Source organism: Lolium perenne, chromosome 5 (genome assembly GCF_019359855.2).
Source record: "Lolium perenne isolate Kyuss_39 chromosome 5, Kyuss_2.0, whole genome shotgun sequence".
NCBI classification, from domain to species: Eukaryota; Viridiplantae; Streptophyta; class Magnoliopsida; order Poales; family Poaceae; genus Lolium; species Lolium perenne.
In genome coordinates this window covers 233,695,802-233,716,412 of record NC_067248.2, presented here as the reverse complement: position 1 = coordinate 233,716,412, position 20,611 = coordinate 233,695,802, and the positions used below count along the sequence as shown (strand labels likewise).

At 47.4% G+C, this 20,611-nt stretch overlaps 1 protein-coding gene and 1 long non-coding RNA gene across 2 annotated transcripts; one reads left to right on the top strand and one right to left on the bottom strand.

The window, feature by feature from the left end:
- Positions 1-7,913: 7,913 nt before the first annotated feature.
- LOC127304192 (uncharacterized) lies at positions 7,914-9,226 on the bottom strand. The gene is made up of 2 exons (XR_011745679.1): positions 8,642-9,226; positions 7,914-8,321 (listed from the first exon to the last, which is right to left on the bottom strand). It is a non-coding gene; the product is annotated as an uncharacterized lncRNA (long non-coding RNA).
- A 1,336-nt stretch (positions 9,227-10,562) lies between these two features.
- On the top strand, positions 10,563-14,055 carry LOC127302273 (protein FAR1-RELATED SEQUENCE 5). The gene is made up of 4 exons (XM_051332678.2): positions 10,563-11,042; positions 11,249-11,382; positions 11,608-13,331; positions 13,400-14,055. Exons 1-4 carry the CDS (start codon positions 10,964-10,966, stop codon positions 13,854-13,856), a joined length of 2,394 nt encoding a protein of 797 aa, XP_051188638.1. The 5' UTR covers positions 10,563-10,963; the 3' UTR covers positions 13,857-14,055.
- The last annotated feature ends 6,556 nt before the right edge of the window (positions 14,056-20,611 follow it).

The following is a 20,611-nucleotide window of genomic DNA, read 5'->3' as shown; positions in this document are numbered from 1 at the left end:
TCAGCTGGTTCTACGTTGCAGCTGTTCTGAAGAATGATGTTTGGTTACAGAGTCATCAGTTTCAGCATCCAAGCTGATTCAGCAACAGTTCCGGGACTCTCTTGGGAACGTCCGCTCAGAATCAAAGGAAGCCGGTCTGCTGCGATCGGCTACACCCAGTGCTATCGTCATCGGCGGGGCTAGTTAACTTGGAAGTTAACTTGGAAGGATGACTGAATTAGCTTGTCTCGCTGGTCATTAAGCATTGGTTAGCAACCGTCAAGGTCAGATGAGGAAAATCGGCTGAGTCGGCATAAAGAACATCGGCAAAATCAAAAGAAATTTTTCATTGATAATAAGATTTCTTACAAAGAGGAGCCGATTGTTCAGCAAAAGGGACAGATTGCTACTGCTAATCTTATGCTAGTAGGTCCCTATTCTAAGGACTGTTGCCGTCTTCGCCGTCGCTGAGGTAGCTGCCCTCATTGCTGCTGTGGACGAATCCCTCGGTGCTGCTACTGTGACCTTCAGCGGAGGCTTCTTCCTCGTCATCATCATCGTCCTCGTCTGACCAAGCCAGCCCCCGGATGCGTTTCGCGGCGGTTCGTCGGAGGAGGTGTCGTCCTCCTGTTCCTTCTTCATGTCGGAGGAGATGTCTTCGTCTTCGACATCCTCTTCTTCTCTTTTGGTGACGGATGTGAATTTACCCCGGAAGGGAGGGTCGTCGTCGCCGCTCTCCGCCTTCAGTGCTCCGTCAACCAGGTACCGGAGGTCATCTTCCCCGTCGATTAGGGGCATGGCCCCATCTGACCAGACGAGGTCCTCACCCTCCGGCACGAAGTCGAAGTCCCACTCCTGCTTGTCCCAATGTTTGGGAGCCCGGCGGTTGTACGCCTCCATCTTGTCGTGCTCTGGGACCAACTCGCTTGAGGAAGAGGATTGGAGAGAGACGGAAGACGAGGAAGAAGACGACATGGCTGAGGGAGAAGAGGGTTTTTTGGTGCCGATGGACGGAACAGAGGAAGGGGATGAAGAGAGCTAATCAATCGGCACAGTTAAATAATGAGAAGCCTGGTGGAAATTTAATGCCATTGCAGTTTTCGAGGAAATGATGCCAAGGTTATCAAATTTTGCAGAGAAGCTGGAAAGACAAGGCATCATGATGAGGAATACTGCGACAGGTCTGCTCTGCCATGACATGACCCTTCGAAGGAAAAACAGAGTGGTTTTGAAATTATCATTGCCAAAACCAGGGGGGCATGTGTTATCACCAGATTTTGGTCAAATCAGGAGGTGGGCCGAAAGAGAGATGGGCTTGGAAGATTACACGTGGAAGATCTCTGAAGCGGCCTTGCACGAGGAGTTTGGGCTGGATTGCCCGTGTATCTTTAATTATGGTAGATTGTATCTTAGATTAAAAGTTAGAGTTTGTATCGTTCACGGTGGGGATTATTCCCACGTTAGAAAGTCCCCTGGACTATAAATATGTATCTAGGGTTTATGGAATAAACAACAACCAACGTTCAACCAACAAATCAATCTCGGCGCATCGCCAACTCCTTCGTCTCGAGGGTTTCTACCGGTAAGCAACATGCTGCCTAGATCGCATCTTGCGATCTAGGCAGCATAAGCTCCACGTTGTTCATGCGTTGCTCGTACTGAAGCCTTGTTGATGGCGAGCAGCGTAGTTATCATAGATGTGTTAGGGTTAGCATAGTTCTTCGCGTAACATGCTATCGTAGTGCAACCCTTGCATGTCTAGCCGCCCTCACACCTATCTTAGGTGTGGGGGCGGCACCCCGCTTGATCGTTATTTAGTAGATCTGATCCGTTACGATTGCTCCTTGTTCTATAAGGATTAGTTTAATATCTGCAATAGTTAGGCCTTACAAAGGGGTGGAGGATCCAGCGGCACGTAGGGTGTCGTTCGCTGGCCCTAAACAGGATGTTCCGGGGATCAACCTTGTGTTGGTTTTTAGGCCTTGTTTAGGATCGGCTTACGATCACCGTGCGTGGCCGCGAGGCCCAACCGTGAGTAGGATGATCCGATTATGCAGTGAAAACCCTAAATCGTCGTAGATCTCATTAGCTTTATCTTGATCAAGCAGGACCACCATATATTCGTGCACCTCGTACGAATCATGGGTGGATCGGCTCCCTCAGCCGATTCACAGGATAACCTGAGAGCCGATCGAGGCTCGTATTTAATGTTTACGTGTATGCCATGCAGGAAACTAAGCGAGGCATCTCCATCACCTTCCTGACCAGGTATAGGTCAGGTGGCACGCCCTTGCATCAGCATCGGACGTGTGACCAGAAGGCTTTGCGGGCCGTCGCTCGGAGGGACCTCAGCCAGCCGCAGCTCTAGGTTGTTCCCGGCTCTACGGTGTTGCCCGTCGCTGCCCGCCGGTGGGTTTCTGACGACAACAGGTTCCCAACGGACGCGTGCTGTACGCGTATCAGAGACCTCTATTCCGAGAAAATACTGCAGAGCTCCAAGGTCCTTCACTTCAAATTCTTTTGCTAAATGATGCTTCAAATCACTGATTTCCTCGAAGTCATTGCCTGTTATCACAATATCATCAACATACACTATTAACACAGCAACGTTATCATCATCATCATGTTTGTAGAATAATGTATGGTCAGCGTTGCTCTGCTGGTAACCTCTTTTCCGCATGGCTTGCCTAAACCGATCAAACCACATCCTTGGTGATTGTTTCATACCATACAATGATCGACACAGCCGTAAGACCTTTCCAGAATTTTGCTTTAGTTCAAAACCAGGTGGAATGTCCATATACACTTCCTCGCGGAGATCACCATGAAGGAAGGCATTTTTAACATCCATCTGATAGATATTCCAATCAAGATTTGCAGCACAAGAAATGAGTGTCCTTATAGAATTCATCTTTGCTACAGGCGCAAATGTCTCCTCATAATCGATTCCGTAAGTTTGTGTGTAACCTTTTGCTACAAGCCTGGCCTTATATCTCTCAACCTTACCTTCAAGGTTATATTTAATGGTGAAGACCCATTTGCATCCTACAGTTCGCTTACCTTGTGGTAGATCCACGAGCTCCCAAGTTTGATTTTTTTCCAAGGCTCTCATCTCATCCAGCATTGCTCTCCTCCACTTTGGGTCCTCTATGGCTTGTTTCCAATCGTATGGTATCGAACCAGAGTCTAAAGAGGCAATAAAGTTTTGGAAGGAAGGGCTACAATATTTATAGGAGACGAAATTTGCTATGTCATGTTTTTGTGTAACAAAATCTTTGAGGTGTGCTGGGGCACTACGAGTTCTGCTTTGCTTTCTAAAGGCAATAGGCAAATTTTCTTCGAGGTTAACAACAGAGAGTTGGTTATCACTCTGCCCTGCAGTATCATCAGTAATTGTAGGATTAAGAGAATTGTTGTCTGTACCTGGATTCTCATGCAATGGAGGCTCTGCTCCTTGAGATGGATGTGGTGAATTTGTTGTTGTATCCTCTACATCTCCATGACAACAATTATTGCCGTCATCGCCATTTGGCTCCCCCTGGCTAGAAATGTGATCAGAAGTTAGACTGTCACCTGGAGTGGAAACAAGAACAGGGGTACCCAAAGGACCTCTAGTTCCACTATCCCCCTCTTGTTCCACTTCAGGTGGTAATAAAGTAATACTAGCATGGTTTTAAAAGGCGTCCAGGCATCCCAAGGCGAGGGGGGGCGCCTCAACGCCTAGGCGTTCAAGGCGCGTTGCAAGGCGACGCCTTTGAGGCTTGCCAAGGCGAGGAGGGGGAAGCAGGCACCAGCTAGGTAGGGATGGGCAGATGAACTAACCTGGAATTTGCTGGCCACATAGCATCCATATTTTCCATCCTTTTCCCCATTTCTTCTTTCCACAACAGAAATCTGCATAAAACATGCAATCTATGGTTAGAACTTGTCTTAACAGACCACCATATGTAAAAGAACAGAGAGTAAATGAGCATCCAAATGCAAAAAAAGATAACAAACAGGCAAACAGTGCATTACATATTACATGACAAATGGTCCAGAACATAAATAGGTCTAGTGGTAGTGTAGTACACAACCAGAGAACACAATAAATTAGGTTCACAACAACATAAAATAGGTTCTACTTCCACATAACACAATAAAATCATAAGCAAGGCTGGCACTCTCAATCCCAAGTCTCAAAAGTGATCATCGAAGTCATCCATGGTAGCATTTTGGTTCTCATCATCTTGGTCAGCACTAGTTGGGTCTTCATCATCATCGGTCACATCCACATCATCTTCAACATAGTCGGAATCATCATCCTCTCCATTGGGCTCACTTGAGCGTTGTACCTGGTCATCTTCTTGATCATCTGACTCATATGATGGTGTTGGAGCAGGCCTTTTGCGCTGCCTTTGGTACTGGATGTTGGCATTTGAGGGACCCCTTCCCATGGTTGCACTTGCACCTCTAGGAAAATTGCGGCCTTGCAGCGATGAACTGGCACCAACAGCCTCATCAACAAGCTCCCATGAAATGTCATCGGGACACCCTCTAGCACCTTGGGGTGGAGACATTGTTGGGTCAACCCACTCATTGCCCCAATCAAAATCATCAATGATTAGAGGGTCATAGCTTTTGTCACCAATCTTCTCACGCCTCTTTTGAAACCTATCCATGTTCTTCCAGTTGTATGAAACAAAAACATTGTCATTCAAGATTCGGTGTTGGAACCGATTCCTTTTCTTGGTATGGATCTACAAATAGCAAATAGAGCAATAGAATGAATAAATAAATTGCTGCAATTACTTGCTCATGCTGAAATAAAGACAAAGAAGTTACTCACAAATTCAAATGCACTCCAATTCCTCTCAGAACCGGATGATGATGCACAAAGACTAACAATCCTCTTTGCAAACCTTTGTAGGTCAATGGCTCGACCACCATATGAACTCCACCAATCAACTACAATAGGGAAAACACACTTGCATTAGGAGTTTGTACATAGAATAACATGCAAAAATTAACTTGCTTGTTGCTGAAATTAGCTTGAGTTCACTTACGAGGGTTTCTTTTGCCCATGTTTTCGATGACCATCACATTAGAAAAACCTTGTCGCTTGTCCTCATAGAGAACGACTTGTGCATCAATCTTGTTTCGAGTGGGCACATCAGCTACCATTTTTGCAAGGACATCATTGAAACAACTTCTAAGCTCACCAACAAGTTCATCATCACCACTCTCTTTAATAGAGAAGTATTTTCCAGGGTTCAAAAACAAAGCAGCCCCATACAATGGATGATCCATTTGAGTCTCCCAACGTTTGTCTATAATTCACAAGATCCTCGTTGCCGGTTGCCTTCCTCATTAGAGCAAGAAGTCTTCCATGCCTATATATGAAAGTAGTGACTCGTCTACCACATGCAATTGGCTTCTTAAATGCTTTTAGCTTCCCTATATCTTCCAACATTAGGTCCAGGCAATGGCATGCACATGGACTCCAATAAAGTGTAGGAATCCTCTCCATTAGAATCTTGCCCGCTGCCTTGTAGTTAGCACCATTATCGGTGACAACTTGGACAACATTCTCTTTTCCAACACCTTCAATTCTCTTCTCAAGCAAATCTGCTATCATCCGAGCATCTTGGCATTCAATTGATGCATCAACCGACTCCAAGAAGTAAGTTCCCGCTGGGCTGTTTACAAGAAAGTTGATTAAGTGGCGTCCCCTTCTATCCGACCATCCATCTGACATTAGTGTGCAGCCATATTGCTTCCATGCTGCCTCGTGCTCCGCTCTCAAGAGTTTTGTTTCATTCACACAATCCCTAAGCAATGGCTCCCGCAGCTTGTAAGGGGAAGGAGGCTTGTAACCCGAGCCACATTGACAAGATGCTTCTATTGCAATTTGAAATTGTCTAGAACTTGCAACATTGAAAGGTATGCCACACTCATAGAAGAACAATGCCCACTGCATATCCACATAGTGCAACTCTGCCTCCGTTTTTGTGCTTGACTCCATGGTGCTTTGAGAACGCCCGGAGCGTCTTTCATCAACAATATCCTCAGGTTTTCTCCTAAGCATTGAAGCAACTGACTTGGTTGCAACAGATTGAACCTTCTTGCTGCTGATTTTCACAGCAAAGGCTCTCTTGTTTCTTTTGGCAGCTGTCCCTGAACTTTCTCTTGTAGTGGAGGCTGTTGTTGTTGCTGTCCCTGCTGCATCTACCTCCACAACATCATCATCTGGCAGTGGTTGGTTTCTCCTGTTCTTCTCCAAATACTCATACATCTCTCTCTTGAGTTGTGTGCTAGCCCTTGGACAGCCTAATGCATCCTCCACCAGTGCCAGCATGATGTTCCTTATGCCTTTTGATCCCTCCCTGAGTTACCTTGCCACAGAGATTGCACTTAACAATATTGCTATTGCTAGGTGTCACCATATAGCCATGGTTCCAGCCCGGATCAGTTGTCCTCCGTGGCCTGCGTTCTGGATCTTTCATTGGATCGTATTCCCCATCAGCCATTGTGACACTACAATCAAGGAGTCAAGGACAAACAACACTTAAATTAATGATAAAGAGCATCCACTGATGAAATACTCTACTTTAATCACAACATCCAGCAGCTAACAAGGACAAGTGGACAACAAAAGCTACTAATTTAATCAGCAATTCAGCATCCACTACTATAATCACAGCAGCAGCTACCAAGGACAAGAGGCACTAAATTATTCAGAGGCAGGCAGGCAGCTAACTACTACTACTATATCACAGGCAAAGCAGGCAGCAGAAGTGCAGCACATAGCCAGGGGGAGGAGAAGCTGTACACTACCAAGGCACCAACAACAGAACATGCAGAATAGAGCAAAGCAAGCTGCTGCACAGGGGGAGGAGAAGCTGTACCAGTGGGAGGAGTTGCCAGAAGCTTGGCCACAAGCTTGGCCGGAGTTGGGGAGGCCGGCAGACGGGGGAGCAGCAGCAGATCTGGCCGGAGCTGGGGAGGACATGTGAGAGGAGCTCACTCCTCTCTCTCTTCTCTCCAGATAGTTTTTCCTGGTCAGTTCCCCTCTCTTTTCCCTCTCTTTCCCCTTTAGATGGCATCTTTCCCTCCCAGCCAGCCAGATTCCAGTTTTCCCTCCCGCCAAAAATTTCGTTTCCCGCCCAAATGACATAGGCGTCCAGATTCTTGCAAAGCGGTCACTTTTGCGCCTTTGGACGCCTTTGGACGCCTCAGAGACGCCTCTGGACGCCTTGGACAGAAAACAAAGGCGAGGTCGATGCCTTGCCCTCCTGGAGCGCCCTGACGCTTAAGCGTCGCTTAGGCGACGCCTAGGCGACGCCTTTAAAACCATGAATACTAGTATCATTAATTGTCTGATAGAAAGGTTCATGTTCACGAAATGTCACATCCATACTCACAAAAAAACGATGTTCAGAAGGACACCAACATCTGTAACCCTTTTTTAGAAGGAGGATAACCCATAAAAACACACTTTAAAGCTCGTGGATCTAGTTTCCCAACAGAATTACGATAATCATGCACAAAATAAACACATCCAAATATCTTTGGAGGAACAACAAATTCATTTGAATTCAAAAGACATTCTGCGGGAGTTTTATAACAAAGTGTGCCAAGAGGCATACGATTTATCAGATAGGTTGCAGTTTTAATAGCCTCTCCCCAAAGAAATTTTGGTACATTCATAGCTAGTAAACATAAGTGAGCGAGCAACTTCAAGGAGATGCCTATTTTTGCGCTCTGCAACCCCTTTTTGTTCTGGGGTGTTAACACAAGTAGTCTGATGTTCAATACCATTTTGAGAAAGAAATTTTCCAAAGTCCTGATTGACATATTCGGTGCCATTATCAGAACGCAAAACTTTAATAGTTGTTCCATGTTGATTTTTAATGAGAGCACACAAATCTCTAAAGACAGATAGAACATCACTCTTTCGCTTCAAAAGGTAGAGCCAAGTATATCGACTAAAACAGTCAATGAAAGTTACAAACCATCGATGTCCAGAGATTGAATGGACCTCACAGGGTCCCCATACATCCGAGTGGATGACATCAAAAGGTTGCTTACTTCTTAGACCCATGCTGGGATAAGATCCTCTAGTATGTTTACCTAGTTCACATGCATCACAAACTAAGGACTCTCTAGTACATAATTTAAAAAGCGTCGGACAAATGCGAGACATAACAGCAAAAGAGAGGTGTCCAAGCCTGCGATGATGCAACAATAACTTGGCTTGGAGACAAAGAGGATGCAAGCACAGCTTCATCACTTCCTTCATCAAGATAGTAGAGCCCCTCATGCTCCGTCCCAGTCCCCAACAATCTCCCTGTTCCCAACTCCTGAAATACACAGCGAGCAGGATCAAACCAACTTCCACAATCGAGAGACTTGTTCATAGAACTAACTGACAAGAGATTAACTGGAAACTTTGGAACATGCAACACTGGTGATAAGGACAAGGTTTTAGTGCAGTTGATGGTTCCACGTCCTACAATAGGTGCCATGGATCCATCGGCTACGCGCACTTTGTCTATACCCGAGCAGGGTGTATAGGAGGTGAATAAGTTTGAGGCTCCTGTCATATGATTGGTAGCCCCTGTGTCGATAATCCATGGGTTACGGAAATTTGTAGAAGTGTAAACTTGAGGACATTTCATACCTTGGTGACAAGCGGCAATGTGGCTGGAATCTGGTTTAGAGGAACCCTGGGAGGATGAAGATCCTTCCGAGAGTCGAATCCTGGAGCTGAACTGGTAGTACTGCACAACTGTGCCAAATCCAAATCGTATGGAACAAGCACTAGTAGATGATTTGCTAGATACACGTACCAATATGAATCAATCAGCCTTGCAGACCAACCGGACCTCCAACTAATCGGCCGGCCGGCTGAATCCTTGTACACGGGCAACACGATGGAGATGCAGAGGTAGGAGCACGCGCAGCTGCACAGATCGGCAATGATAGCAGACACAAAATCGAGGTCCCGTGTAGCAGCCCGACGGACAACACAAAGGGTCGAGGAAGATGGAGCTCCCCTTGCGGACGATTCGGCAGCGGCGGCTCTACCGCTCGCAGCAGACCACTCGTGGTTGACGGCGTCACAGCGCCATGCTCAATCGAATCGCGGTAGTTCACACCGGATTGACCTGCTCTGATACCATGTAGGAGTTCATACAGAACACTCTCCTGTCATTAGATTATTTTGGTCTCTAATTTGTACATGAGGATTTGGGGACGGAAGAGTTCTTCTCTATCTTCCACCCCCATCTAGAGACTTCTCAGCTATTCTATAGGAACATCACACTTTACAATTTAGACCCTACACTTTTACTGTTCTACATTTTAGTACTCACTCCAACACATTCGTATGCACAACCTAGCTATCCCTATGAGCACATCCGAAAGACTGAATCTAAAAATTGACCCGGCGAGCCTGGAGATTGACGAATTCAACACAGAGGGCCCACTATCGACGTAAACGTCGTGTCCCACCGAAAAATATTTCGCCTTTGTGAGACACCAAAATGTCGAACATGGGGTTTGATCCTTGGTATACCTGGGCATTCTTCGGGCCGGGCCGGGCTTCGGGCCGGGCCTAACAAAGCCCGACGCAAAAGACCAGGCCCAGGCCCGGCCCGGCCCAACCATCAGGCCTCACTTTTAGGCCCAAGCCCGGCCCATCACTGCAAAAGCCCATCGGGCCTCGGGCCGGGCCTCTTCCTTATTTCATGCATTTATCAAGCCCAGGCCCGGCCCATCATAGTCATCGGGCCTAATTTTTCGGCCCAGGCCCGGCCCACCAGCACGCTCGGGCTGGCCCAAGCCATGGCCAGGTATAATCCTTGGTGACCCGGAGGTGCCACCGCCCTCCCAGCAAAAGTTTTTTCTCTAATTTAGAACTCACTTGCAGCTTTAGAGTTGTACTTAGATTTAGTTGCAACATAAAAAAAATATCAGTGGAGCTCACTTGCAATTAATTTATTATTATTTATAATCTGACTTGCAACTGTAATTTATAGTTGCAACCCCCACCTACAGAAATATCTTGCAGGAAAAATGATGCAAGTCCGATGGTTCTCAAGTTGAACTAGCTCTGGCATGCATGCAACACCGACACTGCCGTCCCTTCAGACTTTTCACTCGTACGCACGTATAATATATTAGTATGGACAAACGCCCTGACAGCATACGGACGCCCTGTACACACACGCACATGCAGCGCCCCGGGATAGACAGGTACGTGCTAACATGTCGCTTTGTATCGTGCTACGTACGTACGTATGTCGTCGTTCTTGATCGGCCGGGTTCACGTCAAAGGAGAAGAGAAGATCGGAGGGCCGGTGCTGTCATGGAATGACGCCAAATTAATTAGGGGTGAATGGGGGATGCACGTTGACGCCTCAACCACCAAGTCCACAGGAGAGACTACTCACTACTACTAGTAGTACCTGCAGTATTGCGGGGGCATATGCTGTGAACTAGGCCCAACAGGTGTACTAGTGGACTAAGCAACTTGGACCATCGGATGTAAAATATACAGTCTCCTGATCGGCAAGTGCTACCCACATGTAAATTTTAGACGAAGGCCCTTGTAAATTCCTGGAAAACTGCAACAGGTCACGCACGCACTCGATCTCAATCTCCTGTCCCTTCTAGGAGGCGGCAGCCCTAATCCTAATAAGCTCCACCGCTCAAGTCCCCAACGGCGGCCGCGCCGCCGCCGCCGCCGCCGCCACCGCCGAACATCCCAACCCATATCCCTACAGATCAAGGCCGAGCTGTCATCAGTGGCGCCCTTCCGAGGGCTGCAGGTGGTCGCCTTCGTGCCCTCGATTGTCTGCTGCTAGCTGACCGTGGCGCTCATGGAAGGTGCAGATCGTGGCCAAGCCGTCCTCGGTGGCACGGTGGCGCGGTCGTGAAAGTACAGCTCGGGGGAATCACTTGATGTGCTCTCATTCCGGCGACATTCGAGGACCAGTGAATGGAAGGCAGTAGCTGCCCACCACCGTCAGCTGCTGCCTCTGTTCCTACGAGTAAACCAAAAGTACCAGCTTTACCAGGTAAGAGATTAGGTGCAAATTAGTAGAGCTAAAAATATCAGATACGTGTTGGAAACTGCAGCTATTGCACTTGCATTTTTCCTGATGCGGATAATTTGATAGTGCACTTGTTTTCTACAGTTTACTTGTTACCTTTGCGATTTAATTTACTGTCATGTTTTTTTAGAATGTATTAGTGATTGAGCTTCTTCAAATTTTTCTTGTAGCAATGGAATCAGTTAATAGTTTGGTAATGCCAGATTATTTGAGCGATGCAAACTCTGTTGCTGAGATCAACTCCCCAATGCTGAATATTGACACTTCTAGCACACCCAAAAAGAGGAAAACCTTCTCTCGAGATGTGAGTATTCCTTTCTTTGATAGTCTTTTTTTCTAAAGAGTATACTGCAAAGCTTCTCTCTTCTTCACAAAGCAACAATCACTTGGCGCAAATTGTTCTTTGTTCTTCATAAATAGTTCTATGATTTTCACAACATTCATTTTCAGTTTTTATTGAAATTTCAATTTCGAGTATTGATGTTGGGAGGTCTGGATACTAACTATGATAGTTTTGGGTTTCCTGCAGGGTTTTTTGTTTATCCCTGAATGTACTGAGGAAATGAAGCCAAAAATAGGAATGTTGTTTGAAGAGATTTCGTCCGCGGAGAAGTTTTACAAGCAATATGCTCACCATGTTGGATTTTCTGTCCGCCGTGCGCAACAATTGATAGTGAAGGAAGTACTTCAGTGGAAGCGCTTCAAATGCGCAAGGGAAGGTTACCGGTCAAGCAAAGGTACGGTTACTGCTAGCCCTCACAACAAAAAACGCAAGGTCATCAAATTGACTAGGTGTGGATGTGATGCTCAGATGTACGTCAAACGAGATTCTGATGGAAAATATAAGATAGTCTCATTTATTGAGCAGCACAACCATGAACTAGTGTCACCTAGCAAGCAACACTTGATCAGATCAAACCGACAAGTCAATGAAAAGGCAAAGAGAGTATTATATGATTGCCACAAAGCTAGCATAGGCCCTTGCAAAGCATATCGGTTGCTCCATGTTAGTGGTGGAGGGTTTGATGGCGTGGGCTGCACAAAGAGAGACTTTCAAAATTATTATAATGACTTCAAAAATAAAATCAAGGACTGCGATGCACAAATGCTAGTGGACCAACTTGGCAGGATGAAGAAACTCAATGCTGCATTCTTCTTTGAATATGAAGTCGATGAACATGGTAAGATGGTGCGCTTGTTCTGGGCGGATGCCACGAGCAGGAAAAACTACCAACATTTTCCTGATGTCCTGTCCTTTGATTCTACATACAGTACTAACCAGTACGACATGATTTTTGCACCCTTTACTGGCATCAACCATCACATGCAAAGTGTTTTCTTTGCCGCTGGATTTCTAGCTGATGAGACAATTGAAGAGTACACTTGGATGTTTCAGGCCTTTCTAAGAGCCATGGGAGGGATAGCACCGCGATTAATCATAACAGATGAGTGTGCTCGTATTGGGGGTGCCATTAGAGCCGTTCTCCCAAAAAGTATTCATAGGTTGTGCATGTGGCACATTCTTCAAAAAGTTCGTGACAAGGTGGAACCTTCTATTGCAGGTGATGAAAAATTCTGGGAGAGGCTTAATAGGTGTGTGTGGCAATCTGAAACACCTGCCAAATTTGAGGAGAGGTGGCATGCTCTCATATCTGATTTCAAGTTAGAGGGCAATGTTTGGTTAGCTAAACGGTTTGATCTCCGAAAGTCGTGGATACCAGCGTATTTCATGGACATTCCTTTGGCAGGTATTCTTCGAACCACTTCGAGGTCAGAGAGCGAAAATGCCTTTTTCAAGAGTTTTGTCGGCCGCAAGTTGGCTTATGTTGAGTTTTGGCTGCGGTTTGACACGGCTTTGCAATGTCAAAGGCAGGAAGAGTTGATAGCCGACAACTCAAGTATACACACAACACCTACTCTGCTCACAACATGGGAAATAGAAAGGCAAGGTAGTGAGATATTCACGCATGAGGTATTCGCTTTATTTCAGAAACAGGTGAATGCAGCCAGAGAGGATTGTGATATCCAGACCACAACAATTATGGATGGGACAAAAGTATTTGAGGTTAGCGATGCTTGGGGAGTTAGGGAAGTCCGTTTTGACAGCACAACCATGATTGCCAAATGTTCCTGTAAGCTTTTTGAGTCTAAAGGTATTCTTTGTCGGCATATTATACGTGTCTTCAGGGCTTCAAAGATTAATGAGTTGCCAAGCATTTATGTTCTAAGAAGATGGGAGAAAAAGTGCAAAAGGTATTTTTCCATACACCTGGTATTATTTCTTAGTCTTCTATCTCATTTTTTTCTTATTCTTTTCATAGAGACGCTGTGTATGATGGAGAAGGAAACCTACTCGAAGAAAATGCCACTGGCTCTGCTGAAAGGGCGATAAGGAAGAAGATATCAATCGCCCGAAACATACTGGAAGAAATCATAAGGGATGCTAGAGCATCTGAAGAAGTAGTTGACTTTATTAACACTAGTTTGAGCAACCTTCAGTCATCTCTATTACAGAAATTTCAAACTGTACCACCAACTCGCCATGAAGAACAAGAGACTTTTATTGGGACAAGCATTCCAACTCAAGTTGCCGTCTTGACAGCTAGTGATACCTGTTCAAGAGGCACATGCTCGAGAATAAGGGGACATAGAGATGATGCAAAAAGCGGAGGAGGGAAAAAGAAGAAAAAAGATCCCAACCTGAAAGTCCCACGCCAGTGTGGCCTATGCAAAGAAGTGGGGTTCCATGACGCACGGAAATGTCCCAAAAAAACATAAACGTGTATGTGTCGGTGACTGTTACATCCTTCAGGACTTTTATGTAGCATATTATTGTGTGCTTGTCTGTATGTTCTTGTAATCTGCAACTGCAAGGCATGTAATGTGAAGTAAGATGATGTTGCAGCGTGTTGATACGTGTGGCCCAGAATTCTTTATGTTCTGGTTTGGTGTTTGAGGAATCTTTGTTGGATTTTAATTGAGTTTCACAAAATTCTCACATATATTTCATTGAGTTGCACACGAATTCATCCGGAACATGACCTGGTACATAATCTCATGTGTACGTTTGTACTTTTGTCCAGCCGCATGGAGCACCCATCAGAATTTTAGAATCAAGATTAACAGGGATTGTGGACAACGCCAATGACATGAATAAGTCAGGGTTCCTTTTTGAGGGATCGGGAGATAGGAAGACAAAGATGGGTGGTTTTCAGAAAAGTTGCATGATTATTTCAGAAACAGGGTAACAAGCGGGGGCGTTTTCGCAAATTTGACAGGGTTGATACTTCCGCTTCAATCAAGACCCTTGGTACAGAATCGGACGATCAGCAGGTTGCCTAGTCCACTAGTACACCTGTTGGGGCTAGTTCACAGCATATGCCCCCCAGTATTGCCCAAATCAGTCCACGGGGCTTGGATCCCTTTTCCGGCGCTGCCAGCCTTCTTCTGATCCGCGCCAACAGCTCCTATAAAATGACGGCCATGTACGAGTGTTGCCAAGCAGTATAGTACTGGTACCAGTGGTGGAAGCTTCCTTTCAAACATAAACAGTGGTGGAAACTTTGGAGCGACCAGGCACATGACATGACATTGTGGCACCCGTATATGCAGGGAGTCCTTCTATCAAAAAGTTAAAGGCAGTGATTTTTCCTAAGATGTAGATGCTCACAAATAAATACATACACTCAATTCTATGAATGTACATGTGCACATCCTACTTTTATAAGCACTTTCGAGAGGCTGAGTTTAAAAAGAAACTAATCCATCGGCTCTTGAGATTGACAAAGTTAGAGCATCCCAGCCGTTGGGGCACCCCGGGCCGAAATCCGGCGCTATTTAGCGCCGGATTGGATGAAACTTTGGCCCGGGGAGCGCCGAAGTTCCAGTCGTCTCCCAGGTAGACACCCGGGGTTCGCCGTTTTTTAGAGAAAAACGTCCCTGGATGACAAATTTCATGCATAATTCGGCGAATTTGACCAGTTTTGCCAACATTTGGCTTAATTTTACAAATAAACGTTACAGTTTAACAAAATAAGACAAGTTTTCAAACAAATCAAATGGAAACTAGTTGGTGTTGCCTCGAAGCGTGCATAAGTGCTCCACCAGATCATCCTGCAGTTGTTGATGCATTGTGGAGTCTCGAATCTCCTGACGCATAGCGATGAACGCAGCCCACGATGCCGGCACCTGGTGGTTAGGCTGTGCAAGAGGACCCTCTCTGTCATATGGTGCAGCTTGTTCGCTCAGAGGGATCGGATGCTTCCGCTCATCCTCGATAATCATGTTGTGTAAGCACACACACAACAGCTCATCACTTCCCACAGCTGATCTTTCGACCAAGTCAAAGCGGGGCACCGCACTACAACAAATCTCTGCTGGAGGACACCACATGCACGCTCGACATCCTTTCGGCAAGCTTCTTGTTCCTTGGCAAACTGCTGCTCCTTCGGAAGGCCGGGGCTTGATGCGTGCAATTAACACACGTCCGTTGGGAACCCCAAGAGGAAGGTGTGATGTTGTTGCGGTCAAAACCCACTGGCGGGCAGCGACGGGCAACACAGTAGAGCCAGGAACAACTTAGGGCTGCGGCTGGCCCTGGTCCCTCCGAGCGACGGCCCGCAAAGCCTTCTGGTCACACGTCCGATGCTGGTGCAAGGGCGTGCCACCTGACCTATACCTGGTCAGGAAGGTGATGGAGATGCCTCGCTTAGTTTCCTGCATGTCATACACGTAAACATTAAATACGAGCCTCGATCGGCTCTCAGGTTATCCTGTGAATCGGCTCAAGGAGCCGATCCACCCATGATTCGTACGAGGTGCACGAATATATGGTGGTCCTGCTTGATCAAGATAAAGCTAATGAGATCTACGACGATTTAGGTTTTTCACCGCATAATCGGATCATCCTACTCACGATTGGGCCTCGCGGCCACGCACGGTGATCGTAAGCCGATCCTAGATAGGGCCTAAAAACCAACACGAGGTTGATCCCCGGAACATCCTGTCTAGGACTAGCGAACGACACCCTACGTGCCGCTGGATCCTCCAACCCTTTGTAAGGCCTAACTATTGCAGATATTAAACTAATCCTTGTAGAACAAGGAGCAACCGTAACGAATCGGATCTACTAAATAATGATCAAGCGGGGTGCCGCCCCTACACCTAAGATAGGTGTAAGGGCGGCTAGATATGCAAGGGCTGCACTACGATAGCATGTTATACGAAGAACTATGCTAACCCTAACACATCTATGATAACTACGTTGCTCGCCATCAAAAAGGCTTCAGTACGAGCAACGCATGAACAACATAAAGCTTGTGCTGCCTAGATCGTAAGATGCGATCTAGGCAGCATGTTGCTTACCGGTAGAAACCCTCGAGACGAAGGAGTTGGCGATGCGCCGAGATTGATTTGTTGGTTGAACGTTGGTTGTTGTTTATTTCATAAACCCTAGATACATATTTATAGTCCAGGGGACTTTCTAACGTGGGAATAATCCCAACCGTGTACGAGGCCAACTCTAACTAAAACGACACGTAATCTACTATGTTACAGATACACGGGCCAACTAGCCCATATTTTGTATATAAAGGCCGATTCACATATTTCTTCTATGTATATTCTTCAAATCCATCTTGATCGCGGCCCACCTCTGACTCGGTCAAATTCTGGTGATAACACATGCCCCCCTGGTTTTGGAATTGGTAATTCCAAAATCACTCTGCTTTTCCTTCGTTGGGTCATGTCGTGGCAGAACCGTTGCAGTATCCGTCATCATGATGCCTTGCCTTCTCAACTTCTCCGCGTGACCTGGCAGTTTTTTTTTCTTTTTCTTTTAGGCACCACTTCCTCGGAAACTGCTGTGGCATTGAATTTCCACTATATCCCCTTTTATTTAACCGCTCCGCACAGTTTATTTCCGCATCTTCTTCGCATTAGCACTCCAAAAGCCCTCCTGCGCCACCATGTCTTCTTCCTCCTCTGCTTCATCGGATCTTTCCACCCAGTCCTCTTCCTCCCGCGAGCCGACGCCGGAGCCGAACCCGGCGGAGGTCCACGCAGCCAACACCCGCCGCGCCATTGAGGCCGGGGAGGAGTCTAGCCATGACTTCTCCATCTGGTCGGAGGACGACAAGTCCCTGACCGACGGGGAAAGCGACCTCCGCTTCCTCGCCGACGGGGAAACAGAGAAGGAAAGCGACGACGATCGCTTCTCCTGTGACTTCACCTCTCCCGAGGAGGAGGAGGAAGAAGAGGAGGAGGAGGAGGACGACACCTCCTCCGACGAGCCGCCGGCCAAGCGGTTCTGCCCCTGGCCGGGGAACCTCAGCGACTTCGACAGCGACGACGATGACGCTGACGAAGAGGACGAGGACAATGAGGGCCCGGTCGGCGGCCATTGGAGCGACGACGAGCCCGCCGGGAGCAGCGCCGACAGCGGCGACGACGGCGACGACGAGGGCAGTGACGGCCCGTAGATAGGACCTCTAGTATAGGACCAGTAGCAGTAGATGGGGCAATGTATCCCCTAGTACTTCCTTTTGAGAGCAATCAGCTCTTTATGTAAGAAATCTATCAATGAAGAACCTTTCCCAATTTGATTTTGCCGATTTCCTTTGAGCTTAATTTAGCCGATTTCCTCTCATACTGATCTTGCCGATTTGTCCCCTTTGCCAATGCGTAATGAGCCGATAACAACGCATCGGTCCTTTAAAATTCACCCTTCCATTCTTCAACTGATGATTTTGAAATCTGGTGGATAATGTAGAATCTTCAAGGAAGCCTTTGAATTCTTCCAACCAAACCTAATGGTCTTCTTTAAACACTCATCATTTTGTGAAGAAGGTTGCGACGAAAGATCAGCCGATGGTACCCCAACCGGCTCCTGAACAGAGCATCCACCAAGCCTGCTGCCCCCCGAGCCTTACTCGGGGCGAGAATGTCAGAGAGGATGCACCAAAGCCGATCACCTTTATTCCTTAGAAAGCCGATATACCCCCTCTGTCAATACTGCTAAACTAGTACCAAGGGTTGAAAATCCTCGACAAGAAGGTTCAGGAACCCGGATCGGCTCAAAGCAGCTGAAGAAGTTCTCATTGTTTTACTCCCGCGAAGAAGCAGAGGGCCCCACAGCTGAACTGGATTTGGTAGAGATCCGGTAAACCTCGTATAATTGCACTAGAGTCGATGGCTGCGCATCGGCTTCGTCTCTTAGTTCTAAAGTCGATGCCCTTGCATCGGCTGTATAATTTTTTTTTACTGGCCGATTTTTTCTAATCGGCCCATAATGTTTCACTGCACACATGTTTACACATGTTTATCTGCACATGTTCATCTGACTATATGCCCCCCGAGCCGAATCTGCCAGGTGACTGCAGATATCGGCTTTGTGGTTAGCCAGGGCACTGTACTTGCACGTCGGCTCCGCAAGGATTCGTGTTGACTTTCATCCGCCGACGTGACCGCTGCCCAGTAGATCGATGTTGAACACAAGCAGAACATGTGGTGAAGATAATTTTGGCCGATTGCTGGAATCGGCCTCCATATCGATTGAAGCGCTGACTGAAGGTTCTGTAATGTCCCTTCATAGATTTTTGGGGCCGATCACAAGGGTCAGCCTCGCCACGTTTGCTCATCGCTTTGCTTCAGCTACATGGTCAGGCCAGTGGATAAAACCAGCTTAACCTTTCCCTTCGTCACGTCGATGCGCTCGCAGTCGTCCAAATTGATACCTGAGAGGGGTTCTTGGCCTGCTGCTTCCCATGCGTTCATGCCAGCCGTTGAAATTTCGGCTGAGTCATCGGCCTGGACGACCTCTACCTCATCTCCGTCCCACTGTATTATGCATTGGTGCATAGTGGAGGGAATGCAGCAGTTGGCGTGGATCCAATCTCTTCCTAGCAGAACAGCATAAGTGCTCTTGCTATCGACGATGAAGAACGTTGTAGGGATAGTTTTCCTTCCTACGGTCAGATCTACGTTCAGAACACCTTGTGCGTCAGACGCTTGGCCGTTGAAATCGCTCAATGTCACGTTGGTCTTGATTAGATCTGAGCTAGAGCGTCCCAACCGACGTAGCATAGAGTATGGCATGATGTTGATTGCCGCTCCGGTGTCCACCAGCATCTTATTTACAGGCCTCCCATCGATATAACCTCGCAAGTACAAGGCCTTCAGATGTCTGTAGCTTCTTTCTCGTGGCTTCTCAAAGATAACCGGCCGTGGGCCGCAGTCAAGTTGTGCCACAGGTGCCTCGTCTAATCCTGGAGCACTGAACTCCGAAGGGAGGATGAACACCATGTTTGTGCCAGCCGATGTTTCATCGTCGGCTTTCCTTTGCTTGGGACGCCACTCCATTTTCCGTGGACGACCCTCTTCGTCCAGGGTTCGCTGAACTTTCACAGCCAGATCAGGTCGTGCCTTCCTTAGCGTATGCAAGTATAACCTTTCGGCTTCCTCCAGGCCGCGCAATCGCTGAACCCTGCGCTTTTGGGAACGGCTGAGTCCATCAGGGCACCACCTTGGCCGGTGGTACCTGTCTTCTTCTTCTTCTTGTCCCTCGTCTTCTGAATCCTCGAGATCTTCCCATCGAGGGGACTCAGCGCGTTTGCTTTGTGGCGGGAGAGGCCCTAAGCGCTTGAACACGGACACGTTGGCCGCCTCCTTCTTCTTCTGGTTGCATTCTGGGCAATTGCCGATTGTGGGCAATCGGCTCATTCCTGAATCCCAGCAATGTCTGAAGAAGGGACAGTCCCAGTGCCTGTCCTCGTTGTCTCGCTCCCCTGACTTTCCTTTGGCACGGCGCTCGTGCTCCTCCTCATCGCGATCATGCCGACGATATCTTCTGGCTTCTCTAGTCAGACGATCTCTTTCATCATCATCGCTGGATCGTCGGCGTTGGTCATACTGACTCACATACTTGTTGAGGAGGTGATCAGAGAGGGGTCGCTGATATCTTATATTCTTCACTTCTCCCTCTGTGACGTAGCGCTTGCCATCATGACGGAGCCGATCGTGTGGAGCGGCCTCCTCTGTGTCCTTGCTACGAGAGCAGCTGCCCTCATCTCCATCTTTGCCAGAGTGGTGCCCAGGTCCCACCATGTGGATGCTGAACGAGGATCCTGGCTGGCAACCTTCAGGGTAAGTGCATCCCACCATGTTAACGGCGGGGAAGGGTTGGGTGTCGACCTTCATGGCGTACTGGTTGAAAATCAGACGTCCTTTTTCTATCGCCATTTGGATCTGCTGACGCCACACCCTGCAGTCGTTGGTGGCATGGGAGAGCGAGTTATGCCATTTGCAGTATGGCTTTCCGTTCAGCTCTTGTACCGTGGGGAATTTGAGACCTTCGGGAATCGTCAACTGCTTCTCCTTGAGCAGGAGGTCGAAGATTTGCTCAGTTTTGGTCACGTCAAAGTCAAACCCCCTGGGCGGGCCTGGTGGCTTTACCCATTTGCAGGACACGGGGTTTGCCCCCCGAGTTCATTCAGCCACTGCTATTTCTTGATCTCCCGCAGAAACTTCGTCTTCCT